The following is a 16,494-nucleotide window of genomic DNA, read 5'->3' as shown; positions in this document are numbered from 1 at the left end:
AAGCCGACTTGGCTGCACGTTTCCGAATATCAGCCTTGTTTAGGTGCGCATCCAAATCACGCATTTGTGTTGGCTCAGCGGATTGATTGCTCTTATAGCAGATTATTCCGTATTTGTCTTTGTTTAATCCAATCGTTTTACCGAGATCTACGGCCGGTCTGTGTGTTTGTCGGCTACAAGCTGTCCAATTCTTCTCTCTTGCAAATAAATGAAAGAAAAAAAAAGTTCTGTTTGTTCATCATCTATTCATCCAGTTTCATGACTGTCACTACCAATGCTTCATCATCTCTAATTTTCCTTTTTTAAATGAGTTTGTTTCTGTGAGTATTTCTCTGGTAATTGCTTGGCATGTGTCTCCTCTGTCTTTGATTCAATCATGGCAATTTTATTATTAAAAATGTGATGTTGAGTTGCTGTTGTCTTAATTTAAAGCCTGTTATTGCAACAGGATTGAATTGGAGAACAATAAGAAATAAACACTCCATGCACAAGCCAAACTTTTGGCAGTTATGTCAAAGCAGGCTGCCTCCAGATCTCTAAATTCTTGCAATAACTTTTTTTGGCATAGCTCAATCTGTGTGAATCTCAGCCATTTTGGTCAGTGTAGTAATTTCAAAGCCTTCAGACAGGAACATTCTTCGAACGAACTGCAAATACGCCAGCGTCTTGTACTTGTTTATGGTGGATTTCGTTTAGATCCAAGACTCGTAAAAATGTACGTCACCACACATTCTGTCTGTTTTTCCTCAGGTCCAGAGTACGTCATGGATGCCTCATCAACAATATGTTATGCAACCGACAGTAAGTATAGTCAAACACACTGGGGCTGGTCTTTATATCCTATTTTCAGACCAGCTTCTGTTTGGTATTCTTTTTTGACATCTACTGGCTTCTGTTTTCCTTCACATTTTATCCTGAGGAGACAAATTTACTGAATCCAAAACACCCAAAGCAGTCCAGAACAAGATATACATAAATAGCAATATGTTTATAATAGCATTTAGTTTTCTAGAGTAAGAGTTTGCTTTGGTTATTTAGTGGAATATTTAATGGAGGAATAGTTTTGGATTGATCTTCAGCATCTCACCTCACAGATTTTGTTTTGACCCTCCTTGAATTGAAAGAGAATAACTTCAAAGTCGAGAGAAGTTTTCAACATTCAAATCTGTTAAGAATCGACGGGGATTGTGCTTGTTTTTATTTGTACCGCATAAATTTAAATCCCTGGAATATTATTATTAAATGAAATAATTAGAAACTCAAAACATTAGAGCAATGTTTCTATCAGATCAATATTTTTAGTAGTTTCAAACACCGGATGCAGATCCTGTTTTTCAGCCAAAGCAATTTTTTGATGGCTCCACTTATTTTACCGTCTGTTCCTTTTCTGTCAAATTTAAGAAAATCGTGTTCTCCTAATTTAGCTAAGTTTTCCTTCCATGTGGACGGCAAGCCGGGCATCTGAGAGGAGGAGATCGAGTATCTGCGTCTTTTTCAGAAATGATGGCGGGATGGAATGGGAGATGGACAATTGGATTGTTGCTTCATGTGCAGTAATGAGACCGTCGGCTCGTTCTTACCCGGAAAACAAAGTGCAGATTCGAGAGGTGAAGCTCTCGCTTTACTTGACCGTCTCCGTTCCAACCGTCATGAGATGTGGATGACGACGGAAAGAACACGATCCCAGATACAAGCAGCTGACAGCACCAGCAGGGCTCTGCAGTAGAGATAAGATGAGGAGCTCTGTCATCTGCAGAGTTCAGAGTCAAAACCTGTCTTCGCTGCAGCTAACGGAGTCAGTTGAAGTGGTTCAGATATCTTATTATTATGGATCTTGGACAAGTGACTTTTAAGGTTTTCTGGGTGTGCCACAGTCATTAGAAGCCTGGTATTACTCTTTGTGGAGAGGGATGTCAGACTCACCTCTGCTACACGTGAAATGGACGGATTTATGGACACTTAGATTGATGGATAGAGAAAAAAAAATAAAATCATGCAAAGCTTAAATGTCATATATTTTTTCAACTAAATGTATAAATAATTCATGACGCCCCGCGTACATTAAATGTGGTTCTTATTCTCATATTGCGCATCCGACGCTGATAAAAAAAATGAGCGATTGCGACTCCTGGTTAAAACAAAGCTGCTAGCATCAGCCTGATAGATATGAGTTAATGGAGCCATCAAAGAAAAGACTCAGCAGATTATAGGCGATTTCTTAAAATCACAAGTTGAGCACATACCTTGTGGGCCAAATATTCGTCTGTATCTTATTTGCATTCAGAGGAAGTCGCAAGTCATCCCAGTTAGCAGAACAAGAAATGTTTCATGCAGTGTTGGTGCAACAAGCCCGTGTAAAGTTGAAGTCCCTCTAGTTGTTTGTTCCTGCAGGAACAGCTTGATATAGCAAATGATTTCTGTCCAGATTAATCAGTCTGGTTTTCGGTAGCTTTGTTAGCCTCTCCTTAGACTTTGTGAGTTTCAGCCTCATGAACTAGTTAACGCTGGAGTCCGCTGCTGATGGTGCAGTACTCCCTCACTGGATGGGAGCTCAACCAGCCGTGCGACTCCCTGCTAGGGCCATTTACCACTCGGGCCTAGCCGTCTCACTTCCCCTCCCACTGTGGGACAGTGAACATGTAAGCTGGTCACAGCAGGCCTCCAGGCAGACACACACACACCCTGAGGTAGCTTTCCTCAGAGCTTCTCAGTTTCCCTTTCAGCCTTACAACTTCCAGTTTTTTGTATGATGGCAAACTTGACCTCTTCGCCCAACTTGACCTCTTGTACCGTCCTACCTTCTCAACCAGACGTGATATTTCTTGATGTTTCTTGTTTTCTGGTAGCTTTTGGCTTGTACTGATGTTAATTTGTCATGGTATAAATATGACTTCCTTGGCAATAACATTTCTACTATCATAGTACAAATATGTAATATTTGTAATATTTAATTAAGGTAGAGAGCAGCCTCTCGCTGCCTCACTGAAAATCTCTAGACTGTCAAAAATAGCATATTTGGAGCTCTAATATCTGTACAAATACAACCAATTACGACTAAAATGAATTTCTTCTTTACAAAAAATAATTAATCTGTAAGTTTTTTGTGCGCATCTGAAAATATAGAACATTTTTCTATAAGTTCAAATTGTAAACTTTATTTACTATTTTATATTATCATTAGCTTTTAACCTCAAACGGTCAACTTCTTTGATTCCTAGATCAAAGAGGTTGATCTAGGAATCAACCTCTTCACACACATTATCCCTGTGAAGAATGTGTGTGAGATTTGCAAAAGATCATCAACTCTTCCAAATATAGGATGCTGCACATCAGATGGAATCAGACTCTACAAAAGGATATAACAGAATCACTTTGCTATATGTTTTCTAAAATTTAACCCTGTGTTTAAGTGTGGCAACACAAAGGAAAAGCCTACACGCCACTGTGAAAAGCACAGCTTTCTCTTTTTTTTTTTTAAGTTGACTCAATGACAGTGAAATTGACTGAATCTTTTTTTTTGCTTCCACACTAAAGAGTGAGTGTCAGTGTGACTTGCTACTGATTAGACGTGGTGCTTTCGATGGTCAGAAAACTGGGTTTGATGAGCAGCTCAAATGTTTCCAATCACCACCCGATTCCTCAGAACACCTCCAACTTTAAATCACCACGAGATAAGTTTGGTTTTCAATTAGCAACATTTAGTTTTATTGTGGTCTTTGCCTTGGGGCTTTTAGCTGGTCTTTGAAGAATAATGTTTGCTTTTGATGGCTACTTGTTTTCTGCTTCTTAGTTTTACAAAATATTGTGCACTGAGAAACATGGCAAAGCCCAGAGGGATGCCTGTATGCTGGGTTTGGAAATCACCTAGTTTAGCCACAAATAAGACCTAATTTTAGTTTCTTACAAACATTTAGCTTTCGTAGAGTTGTCTGAACATTTTTTTTTAGTATTGTATCTTTGCCTTGTCTGCTGTGTGATGTCACAACGTTGGTTTTTGACTGATTTGCATCAATCCCACCTGAAAGTCTAGAGAAAAACTTGTCACGACCGGTTTGAAAAAAGTACAAGTATCTCTCGCACGTCACAATTGAAACATACAGAACGACCGTCACACAGAACTGTGTGTTTGTGTAATTGGTCATGTTTGCCATCACGTTCTTGTGTGTTTTGTTTTACCATATGTGAGCTACATATTGGTTATTCCCGTCGAGCCTGTGCAACGCCTGATGGTCATCCATCTTCCGGCCCCTCTGTCACAGGGCCTCTCAGAGTGCTTGGCACTGGCCATTAACCAGCCGCCACATTGTGCTCTGCTCTACATCCCATCAATCGCTCATGCCAGCAGTAGCCATGTGGCCATATCTTTCCCTGTGGCCCCGTCCCTGTTGCCTTCCAGTGGCTCTTTCTGTAACCAGACGGCTGCTCGGAACTAACCCCAGCTGTCACGGCCGTCAGTGGATCATGGCGTCCAATCTGTCCCCCTTTATGACTCGCGTTCGAATCGACTACCAGTTACATACACAGCAGACCACCCTTTACACACTCCGTGTGCCAGCAGTGCAGTGAATCACAGCAAATTAGCCAAGCACCCCAGCTTTAAATGCTTGAGGGGGGGGGGCACTCAAAACATTAAAAACCAATTGATTGCGTGGCGGCTTGGCAGCTCCTTCCTCGTGTCGCGCATTAAACCAATGGAGCGTTCGGTGGGAGCGTTCGGTGGTGCTCCTCGTGTTACGGGGCAATATGGAGGCACCTGAGCGTGGAAGAGAGAGAGGTCACAGGTAGCAAATGAGATTGAAGTAAATTGAATTCAATTAAAACACAATAAAATAAAATGATGAACATTCAATTAAATAAAAATAAAACAATAAAAAATCGAAATAAAGCACAAGGTAAATTTGTTTCATTTTAAAATATTTTAAAATACAATTAAGAGATTTATGTAATATAACAAATGATGAAATAAAGCATATGTTCTTCAGCATACACCTTCTATGTTCAACCTTCCTTTTTGACTTTTCTCCTGCAAATCTAGGAAAGCACTAAAAATAAAATTTAGCAACCATCTGAGCTGTGATCTGGCTCACTTTGCATGATGTCTGTTTCAGTAGAAGCAGCAGTGAGTCCATTCAAAGAAGCCATGGGGATAACTCGCTCCACCCTAAACTCAGATCCAACTCCGTCCGCCACACGCCTCACACAGAGCAGTTCCTGGTGCCAAATGAAACATCAGTTCGTTTTAAAGGCATCGCCATCAATCATTTCACACGGTTGCTTATGCTGACGAAAAAACAAAATCATAAATGGAAAAGCAAGGAGCGTTATCCTTCTTTAACAACTTGTACAAGATTTTACGAGCTTGTTTGTTTCTGCAAATGACGAAACATCACGCTACGGACAACTGACTGGTGTAAAACTGTGCTCCTGCAGGCAACAGAAAGTTGAACTGAAACCAAATGTTTGTAGAGACTATCTATTCATCACAGAAGAAGAGAAATTTCTCTCCAGCTGTAATAAATCTGGAGAGCTGACCATATCCTGGCTCTCTTTCAAGCCCCCATCTGCATTACAACTTTACATCATATAAAAAGGACAGGTAGCCCATAAATAAAGCACATCTTCTGGAAGATGATTCAAATTTAACGAACATAGGTGACTGATCTCAAAATGGAAAAGATGTGCAGAGTCCAGTCTCCGGTTGTAAACGGAAAGGTTATACACTTGAAACGGTCTCCGTGCCCTTTCATGTGTGTATGGCTTTGTTTCCGTTAGTGGAACCTACAAACGTAGGCAATAAAAATGCGTGTTGGACACTAATGTGTGGAATAAATAAATGGTGTGCTGTACCAACAAATCAAGCTGCTTACACTGAAGACTTCATGGGAATCCAGATTTAGTGGGCAGTACTGGCCACTGGATTGTTTGGTCTTATCAAGAAGTACACTACCTTGAAAGAAATCCACAATTTGTCACATTAGAACCACAAATTTAAATGTATTTTAACTGGTATGTTGTACACCGGATTAACAAAAGTTGATAATTAACATTTGACTCGCTCTCCTTTGACGAAATGTTGAAATTCAGCCACACTGGAGGGTTTTCGAGTGTAAATGGTGTCTAATGTCATATTACGGTATCTGGGATGGATTTATGTTCAAGATTTGGGAAAGCTACTCCAAAACCATTTTTGTGGAGATGCAGCTGTAATTGTAGCAAAAGGTGGAGGATTTACTGAAGAGACGAATCGTTTACACACACCCTCCAATTTTCAAATCTGTTTTTAAGCATTTTGAAGACGTATATCCTTTTTTTCGACTTTTTACATACAGTCCCTAAAATGTTTACGTTTGTGATTTGACAAAAACCTTAAAGGATTTAAATAGTTCTGCAAGATAATATACACTGCTCAAAAAAATAAAGGGAACACTCAAATAACACATCCTAGATCTGAATTAATTAAATATTCTCATTGAATACTTTGTTCTGTACAAAGTTGAATGTGCTGACATCAAAATCACATGAAAATCATCAATGGAAATCAAATTTATTAACCAATGGAGGCCTGAATTTGGAGCCACACACAAAATTAAAGTGAAAAAACGCACTACAGGCTGATCCAACTTTAATGTCCTTAAAACAAGTCAAAATGAGGCTCAGTATTGTGTGTGGCCTCCATGTGCCTGTATGACCTCCTTACAATGCCTGGGCATGCTCCTGATGAGGTGGCGGATGGTCTCCTGAGGGATCTCCTCCCAGACCTGGACTAAAGCATCCGCCAACTTTTGGACAGTCTGTGGTGCAACGTGACGTTGGTGGATGGAGYGAGACATGATGTCCCAGATGTGCTCAATCGGATTTAGGTCTGGGTAACGGGCGGGCCAGTCCATAGCTTCAATGCCTTCATCTTGCAGGAACTGCTGACACACTCCAGCCACATGAGGTCTAGCATTGTCCTGCATTAGGAGGAACCCAGGGCCAACCGCCCCGCATATGGTCTCACAAGGGGTCTGAGGATCTCATCTCGGTACCTAATGGCAGTCAGGCTACCTCTGGTGAGCACATGGAGGGCTACCCCACACCATTACTGACCCACTGCCAAACCGGTCATGCTGAAGGATGTTGCAGGCAGCAGACCGCTCTCCACAGCATCTCCAGACTCTGTCACGTCTGTCACATGTGCTCAGTGTGAACCTGCTTTCATCTGTGAAGAGCACAAGGCGCCAGTGGCGAATTTGCCAATCCTGGTGTTCTCTGGCAAATGCCAAGCGTCCTGCACGGTGTTGGGCTGTTAGCACAACCCCCATSTGTGGATGTCGGGCCCTCATACCATCCTCATGGAGTCGATTTCTAACCGTTTGTGCAGACACATGCACATTTGTGGCCTGCTGGAGGTCATTTTGCAGGGCTCTGGCAGTGCTCCTCCTTTTCCTTCTTGCACAAAGGTGGAGGTAGCGGTCCTGCTGCTGGGTTGTTGCCCTCCTACGGYCTCCTCCACGTCTCCTGGTGTACTGGCCTGTCTCCTGGTAGCGCCTCCAGCCTCTGGACACTACGCTGACAGACACAGCAAACCTTCTTGCCACAGCTCGYRTTGATGTGCCATCCTGGATGAGCTGCACTACCTGAGCCACTTGTGTGGGTTGTAGAGTCSDTCTCATGCTACCACGAGTGTGAAAGYACCACCAACATTCAAAACTGACCAAAACATCAGCCAGACAGCATAGGTACTGAGAAGTGGTCTGTTGTCCCCACCTGCAGAACCACTCCTTTATTGAGTGYGTCTTGCTAATTGCCAATAATTTCCATCTGTTGTCTATTCCATTTGCACAACAGCAGGGGAAATTGATTGTCAATCAGTGTTGCTTCCTAAGTGGACAGTTTGATTTCACAGAAGTTTGATTTACTTGGAGTTATATTGTGTTGTTTAAGTGTTCCCTTTATTTTTTTGAGCAGTGTACATACCTACATTGTAAAAAATATGTGTATATGTATACAGTAGAATCCACATGAATATGATAAAATCCGTATTTATTCTGTAAAATTTTAGCAACCGCGGCTCCCAGTATTTTACCTTAAATTAGGAAAGTTTTTTTTATACAGCGTAGTATGGAAAAACTGAGTATTAATAATAGTTTCATTCTCAATTACTGTGCAGTATGGAGACGGCGTGAAACTCATTCCTCTCATTTTTCTCCTGTTCATCATTTTTCTCTCCCTCCGTCGGACGTGTGAAATGTCTTCCCTTTTTCTTCCTTCTACTTTGGTCAGCAGACCTTGGAGAAAACTGAAAAACTCAAATTTCCAAATGATAAATTCATACACACGGCTCGCGCATGCACACAACTGCCTAAAAACACATATTGTCTGAGTGCAGAAACTCATTCCACATAATGGTAAATCTCACTTACGAACAGCTCATCAATCACACACGCACACACACGCAGACTCTCAAATTCACTTCACACTGCCTGTGAGAGCCGGGGTAAGTGCAGCACCAGCCATGCACAGCAGTGCTGTCTTTTCCTCGTGACTTATCCGTCCTCGTCTTCTTCTTCTTCTCCTCACTCCTGGCTGTATGTGTGTCAAGTGTGCATTTGCCAGCGTGCACTGGCCCTTACATGGGTGAATTATCGAATTCCTCTCTGTTTCACCCCAGCCAATCCTTTTCTGGCGCAGGCTTTGAATAGACATTTACCGAGCCTCTACTTTCTGCCTTCATCGGATAGGGGTGAATCAGTGCACTGTGTGATACCCATCTCCCCGCGTGACATTAAAATCGCTCCGCAGATTCAGAGGGGGGGGGGACATAACGTTGGCCTCATGAATTTATCTGCTGAGGCAGAATTTGAGACGGGGCTACATTCGTCCTTGGGTTGCTCCCCTCTGTTCTCTCTTGTCTTTCAATCTTTTCATGCCCATTTCCTATACTCGCTCTCTACTCCTTTATAAACATCTCACTCTCATTATTTTCCTCTTTTCTCCTCTGTTTATTTCTACTCTCAGGCACTTTCAGAGGATGATTACTTATGCTGTGACAGTGTCATTTAAAATATATCGTACGTGCATCTAAAAGCTTGTTGCTGCACGCTCCCGCTGTGTGGGAAAAATATTGAGCAACTTTATTTTTACTTGTTATCTTTGACGACTTTTGCAGTTTCAGCAAAATACGATTTGAGACACAAAGCTGATTATGTTTGCAATTTTTGCTTTCCTTTCTGCATAGTGAGTATTTTTTTTTTTTTTTTGAGAATCCTTTTGTGTGAAATGATTAATTTGTTTCATATTAGGTGCTCGGAAAACTCTTGATAAATGATCCCAGTCTGATTGCAGAGAAGAATAGATCTCCCATGAAGACATGACAAATGCAATTACATGCTTCATTATCCACCTTCATCCTTTAATATGCACATTTGTACATATTTAAGCATACTACAAATCAATCAAAAAACTATCCTTCACCATAGTTTTTCTTGCAGCCATTAACACGTTTCATAGTCATAAATGGATGAATAAAAAGGTTGAGGAAATGCACATCTAATCTTAAGTTTAGGCTAACATAACATATGTAACATATTTCTTTTGTAAAATCTCCTTTTGAACTTCTTGTCTACACTGTCTTGAAAGAAAACCCGCAAATGGGTACACATGTGTATAGACTGGATATGTGAAGATTATTTTAAAAAAGAAATAAATCAGGAAGTGGAAACATTTCTCTAACAAACATTTTATTAGCAGCAAACAAGCTTTAAAACTGAGTACATTTTTCCTCTGCACCTGCATCAACCATTTATGGTTCAAGATGGCAAAAAAAGTCCAGCAAGTGCCAGGACTGTCTAGTAAAATGAATTTAGTTGAGAATTTGTGTTGCCACTTGTGGATAGCTTCCTCAGAAATGGCAGCAAGAGGGTTTTTTGCATGCATGGTGAGGCAGAGATTTTAGAAGGGCAGCAACAAAGTCTCTTCACTCCACGGAAAAGATCAAGGACAAACTGACTGCAGAAAGTACCAGGGGTTTCTTGCAGTGTTTCAGCCTTTACTTGATTTTCATGGAAAGACTGACATTCTACAGGAAGTAGGATTGGGCTTTTTAGTAGAAGCCCACTCCTACTAAAAAGCATCTGGAAAAGGCGGAGTGTCGGAAAGAGCAGGGACTTCTTAAAGAGGCCGATTTCAAAGCGTCCAATTGCAAAGTCAAATTTCTTAAGTCATGACATTTTTAAAACAACTAACGGTGACATAATTACTTGATTCTCACATAAAAGGGCACTATCTGCTTGGAGAATGCGTAATACTGCACCTAGGGTTCGTCGTGTTACGCATTCAGAGATCATGATAGATACATGGAAGATAGTTGCATAGACCTTATTGTCTGTATGTCTTAAAAACACATTAATTCATAACAAGAGAAAATGGATGCATATAACAAAACCCCACATTCATACCAAACAGCCAACCTAACTACCATAGGCTTTTTGTGCTACCTTTGACTTTCGATTACCTCAAACCATTCTGCTCACAACCTCCGACATCAACAAGGCAAATTCATCAACTGTCACTAACTTCCTCTGAGCATGCTCAGTAAATGACTGAGATGTGTGTGTGTGTGAAAATCCACAAAGATCAGCAGTTTCTGAAATACCCAGACGAGCCCTACTGGCGACATCATCCGTGATGTGTTCAAAGCCCCTTCAGTCCTCTTTCTTCCTCACTCTGATTCTCGGTTTGAAATTCATCACGTTGTCTTTGTGTCAATAAAATGGCAGCAGCTCATTGCATTCAGGCATCCAGAAACTATTTGGGTTGACAAGCAATTGGACGGATTCTGCCTCACAAAGTGTCTGGTGATCTTTGATCTCAAAGCCTCTCATATGTTCCTTATTACCCTTTCTTTTTTCAGAATAAGTTTTTGAAATATTAAAAAAAAAAAAGCCCTCCTGGGATTTCTGTCAGCTTAGGAAATATCCTAAATGTTGGTTTAATTTTCTTTATCTGTGGCTTCTGCTAGATAAAATCACCAGCTTGCCTCCATTGCTCATAATGCAGCAAGATATTTCTTGTACGTGGTCCAGGTAATGGCGGGGCAACCCTGGAAATCTCTTTGCCCCAAGGAGGGATTCATGCTGCAGACCAGAGTGAAAGACTGGGGCAGTTGGCTCCGTTTGCTGGGATTACCCCAAACATAAAAGGCACCTTAAGGCTTTCCGTAAAGGAAGCTTTAGCGTAGCAGAACAAGTAAAAAAAAAAAAAAAAGTGTTGTATTCCCCGCAGATTCATATTCACCTATTAGCTCTGGGCTCAAATCACAAGGTTTCATTTAAAAAACACAAGTGTTGTTTCTTTTTCTTTTGCTTGTTTTTTGGATTGATTTTATTTCCTGCTGCTTTGAACCTTCAGGAGGGCCATCCTGCAGACTCAGGGATCTGTACAATCCTTCAGTTTTTAAGTATCCTCTCAATCATCAGCAGATGTTTTTTCCACACCGGCGCGATTGACCGAACACGCTTTGTCTCTGTGTGTGTGTGTGTGTGAGAGAGAGAGATTGAGGAGCAGCGCTGTCGTGCTACGTTTTTAGCAGAATTACTTGTACCCTGCAGTCAGTGTTCTCACATATAAAGCGAACTGCCTTCACACACACACACCAGCAGCAGTATCCTGACCGCAGAACCTCACACAGAGAAACCGACTGTCAGTCGCTGTGTGGAATGTGTCGAGTCGGGTTTCCTTCATGTAGCCGCTCACAAGCGATGCTTTGTTTAAACAAACACTAGGGAGGACAGACTTGGTCACTATTTGATGTTCTCGAGGTTTTTAATGTTCCTCCTTTCGGGTTGTGTCTGCCCTCCTAACATTCATGTTCTGTCTGACCTGCAGCACATTCGGTTCTTGCAAACGCATTACCCGAGTGTGTCAGGTGGTGTTGCACTGACATCACTTTTGAGAAACAGTCTAGACAGGTTATAGTGATGAATATTTAAAGTTGGAGCTGTCATGCATTGAGCTTTTTGCCCTGATTGAGGTGGGAGTAAATCAGATCTTTTTTTTAATATTTATAATGCCTTGTTTAGACTAAAATGACTGAAATCCGCTGCAACAATTTGCCAACAGAAGCAGAATTCGGGAAAATATTGATAATGCTATCATATATTACCATGATTATAATTTGAATAATCATCTCTAAGAGGTATAGAGAAGCACAACAAAGAGACATTTCTAGGCTTAACACTCCCACAGATGATCTCAATGTTGTATCTTATCTATAAAACTCTATATGTCCATACAGAAACAAAACGGTTTCTTGTGTTTGACTATCCGTACAAACACAGTAAAATTCAAGTTTGATCAATTTGAATTAGAAAATTATTATATACCTTGTATATATAATTTTTTTTTTATTCCAGTAACCAAGTTCACAAAGTGAAAAACATCATATAAATGACTTCTTCTTGTTATAATGATTTCCCACTTACAACTAATGAAAACACATTGAAGATTACAATCTTACACCAGACCAATAAAAACATTTTAATACAGAAATGTGGGCAAATGAAAAGAATGTTTACTACCTGTTAAAATGTATTTTCAAAAAGTATTTTAATCGTGCAAACAAGCCTCATCTGTATCCGTATTCGAATTTATTGAAAATGACTCCATACACATGCAACCATTTGTTCATCTAATCTCTCTATCCATCCATGATGCAGTTGGTCCAATAAACCATCAAGATATTATTGAATTAAAATAAAACATATTGACTTTAAAGTAATCGGAGCCCCGCCTCAGTGTGCTTTCATACAAAAGTTTTTTTAAACCATAAACTGTTTTATTGAAAGGATAAGCTCCCTTTAGTTTGATTTTTGTTCCCTGAGCAAATTCTCAACTAACCTTATCTGGAGTCTGTGTAACACCAGCCCTGAATGTAAATCACTTTAACAGCCCGTTGAGTGTGCTGGACATCCTTCAGCCCTAATGGATCCAGCAGTAAAAACACTCGCTGTTTGTTTGACATTTATGTGTGTGTCCCACCTGTTCTGCAGAAATCATACAGAATCAGCAAATTTACAGAGCGAGTAATGAATATTAGCAGATAGCGATCAGGGTTTTTGCCGTTCTGAGCGTTTTACCCAGAAGGAGCACTCATTAGTTTTTATTATTATTATTATTATTATTATTATTATTTACTGTACTTTTCTTCTGGTCATTGAGTCTTCATCAATGTATTTCACTGCCAGAAAGGGGATATTTTCTCCTCTCCACTCTTGAGCGGGATCAATACCTCCACCGAATCCTGTGCATACACACTGAGGAGCTCAGTAAACATCACCTCATACATTTGTAACAGATCGTGGGTCTGCAGCATCCGTTATCTCCCTCCACTCATACGCGCGCAGGACAAATCTGAAACATATATTGTCTATTTGTGTCAATCTCCCTTTTCGTTTTCTTTCCGCTCAAGCTTGTCAATGAAGCAACACACACACGCACGCACGCCCACGCACACACACGCACACACACACACACACACACCCAGCAAAAACCAACGCTAGCACAGTCTCACAAACACGGAAAATCGAAATCACAAATCGGCTTAACTCTCCCTGACATGTCTGTGAATTAAGCCTTTCCGTTGCTCTCCCTTTCCCATTATAAAGGCATTGTCAAACGCTGAATCGGTAACAGGTAGCCCACAGCTCCTGCTGCTTCTTTCTTACCTTTTCCTTCCTATTTCCTTCTCTCCCTGTTGTCTCCTCTTTTGCTTTTATCCCCCCAGCTTTTCATCCCTCCATTTCTTTCCTGATTGTCTTCAGAATGACCTCCATCAGTTCTTTCCTTAGTAACTTTCCCCTGTCCTTAAGCAGTCTTGCTGTTTGTTCCCTTATTCTTTCTTCTATTACTAATGTGAAGTGTCTGCGGATATTTTCCATATTGTGCTATTTTATTCTGTATTTTTTCTGTCAAATTATAATTATTATACATTTTCTTAACTTCAGTCGTTCACATTTTAACTCAATACACACGGGTTGTTTTGAAAACTGACAGATTAATGTGAAGCACTAAATTCCCAGAAACATGTAAAGTATTTAAATGAACCCCGACACATAACTAATGTTACATCAAGCGTAAAAATTGTGACATAAAAACTCAGCCAGCTTTCCTATAAATTCACTTTACTGGTTATGCGCGTCGTTTCATTTAAATCGTTTTATTTATTTGTTGCAGTGATTTTGACAAGAGTGACTATTCTTCCATGTGTTTTGGCTCTTACATAATGAGAGAAACTGAGTTGCCTACAGTAGTTGTTGTTTACAGTTGCCATTTTTAAAAGATTTAATAAAACAAATAAAATAATAAAAAAGCCACTCTTGGGAACTTCCTCCAGACCAATAAAGACAAGTACAGAGTTATACTGTGCACATTTTTTTTGCCTCTCCTTTCCTCTCAATGAGTCAGACTTTTGTCTGATCCTTTTATAGAGGCTTGTTCAGCAGTTCTTCAGCCAGTTCTGTTTGTTTGCTTTGTTTACCATGACTGCCAGCAATGCTGTGCATGATGCAGGACTTGCTCCCTATTATTATTATTATTATTATTAGTTTATTTTTAAGAGAAAAAAATAAGGCATTCTTCAGGATTTCTTCAGTTGTCGTGAGAACTTTGGTTTCTTTGAAATTTTATGTTTTTTTATCCTAATGGGCTGACTATTTTAAGAGTATTTGTGTTGACAGAAATTTGACCATAATCTTTGATGATTAAAAAAATAACATTCCATGCAAAATCGACACTGTATTGAATACAATAAGAAAATATGATGACCTAAATAACTTTTTCACATATATTAAGGCAGAAAAATCTCATTTAAAGTCAAGCTCTTGTGTTTAAAAAAAAAGTTTGGTGTATTAGCAGTTAATGCTAGTTTAGATTAGGGTTTGTTGTGTTACTAGAAAACTCCCTGGTGCACATTGTTGCTTCTGCCAAATGTCAGCTGGGACAGGCTCCAGCCCCCTGCAGCCCTCTGCAGGATAAAGAGGCTGTGGATAATGGATGAAAGGAAGTTAGTTTTTTTTTTTTTTCCCTCCAGCGTAATATTCCAACAGCTACTAGCATTTGCTCGGTTGTATTACATACAAAGAATATTCTTGTTGCCTACAGCAGAACAGTATGTTCAGTGAAACCAGTGTTGTGAGTAATTATTTGTGAAAAATTAATGCATTTTTTTTTTAAAGAAAAACATGTTTTGTGGTGCTGAAAATATAAATATTTTAGGTCCTGTGTGATTACTCACCATAATATGTTAGTGGAGGGGTGATAATTTGGGCTTGTTTTGCAGCAAAAGGACCTGAATTAATCCACATACCATTTTTTAAATAGCTAAAAGTTGGTCCAAATTGGGTCAGCAACAGAAAAACAATCCCAAGTGCAGTAGCAAATAATTTTGAGTGTAGACATGGCTGACTGTGTTAACCGCAACATTCCCCCCCCCCCCCCCCTTCAGTTTAAAAGATTGAATTGCTCAGCAGTGAAGCTTTAATGATACATGTTCAGTCTTTTTCACAGCTAATAATTTCTCATATATTGCATTTCAAGAGAGGGAAAACATGCACACTGTTCTGATCTCAGCGTTCCACCCAGTGCGTTTGATATTTTGCAGTTGTAACTCCAAGAGGTATCACAGAAGGTTTGCATACTGAGAGGCAGGGAGACTGAGGAAGAGGAGGAGTAGGAAGGAAACAGAGTCAACTGGCAGCGTTGTGAATGCAGGGTGTAGACAAGCAGAGCGATTCTGACAGGCTGTGTCTGCACAGTTTGTTCTCCAATAGGCCCACACAGAGTCACCAGTGGGGTGCACACATGCACACTCTCGCAAACGCGCACTATCGAGTTGAACGCTCACGCACTCACTGGCGCTGTCAGTCAAGCTACACACAGCGTACTGCAGACTTATCAGCACACACACACACACACACACACGCACACACACACACACACACACACACACGCGCGCACACACGGCTACGTTTTTAGCACAGGCACACACAGACAAAGTGGAAAGAGAGGCGAGAAGAACAGTGGAAAGGACCGGTTTTGAAGCGGTCTCCTCCCAAAGCTTCAGTACCGGGGAAATGGAGCTATCCTGACAAGGGATGAAAGAGCAACAATGGTTTCATCACTTTCTCTCATGTTTCACTGCACCATGAAAAAGAAGCTTCCGGCAGCCTCATCTGCCCATTAGGGAAAACATGATGTGCATTATACCAAGAAGAGGATGCTGAACAGTGAGCGTATGAGGGGCGGTGAGGACAAGCAGAGAGGGAGAGCAAAACCCTCAGCAACAGTTGTGGATGATTCTGAAGGGACTGAAGGTGGCAACATTGATCTCAAAATCTACCGATACTATCGATACTGTCTCTCTGCTGAAGCCTCCTGCTGAGAAATATTTCCTCTTATTTTCTTTTAAATTTACCTAGCTTTACTGTTAAACAACTCAAAAATGGTCATCGTATA

The 16,494-nt window shown here is 40.5% G+C and overlaps 1 protein-coding gene across 9 annotated transcripts in view; it reads left to right on the top strand.

The window, feature by feature from the left end:
* The window catches only part of rbms3 (RNA binding motif, single stranded interacting protein), a 333,346-nt gene that overhangs the window by 302,777 nt on the left and 14,075 nt on the right, over positions 1–16,494 (top strand). For all 9 annotated transcript variants that reach the window (XM_008422424.2, XM_008422423.2, XM_008422426.2 and 6 more), the window contains one exon: positions 751–801. In XM_008422424.2, the coding sequence (XP_008420646.1) occupies positions 751–801 (51 nt within the window). The remainder of the gene's footprint in view (positions 1–750; positions 802–16,494) is intronic.

The sequence above is a fragment of the Poecilia reticulata genome, linkage group LG11 (genome assembly GCF_000633615.1).
Source record: "Poecilia reticulata strain Guanapo linkage group LG11, Guppy_female_1.0+MT, whole genome shotgun sequence".
Taxonomy (NCBI): Eukaryota; Metazoa; Chordata; class Actinopteri; order Cyprinodontiformes; family Poeciliidae; genus Poecilia; species Poecilia reticulata.
Note: the sequence above shows the minus strand (reverse complement) of the source record. Positions and strands in the feature narration are given on the sequence as shown.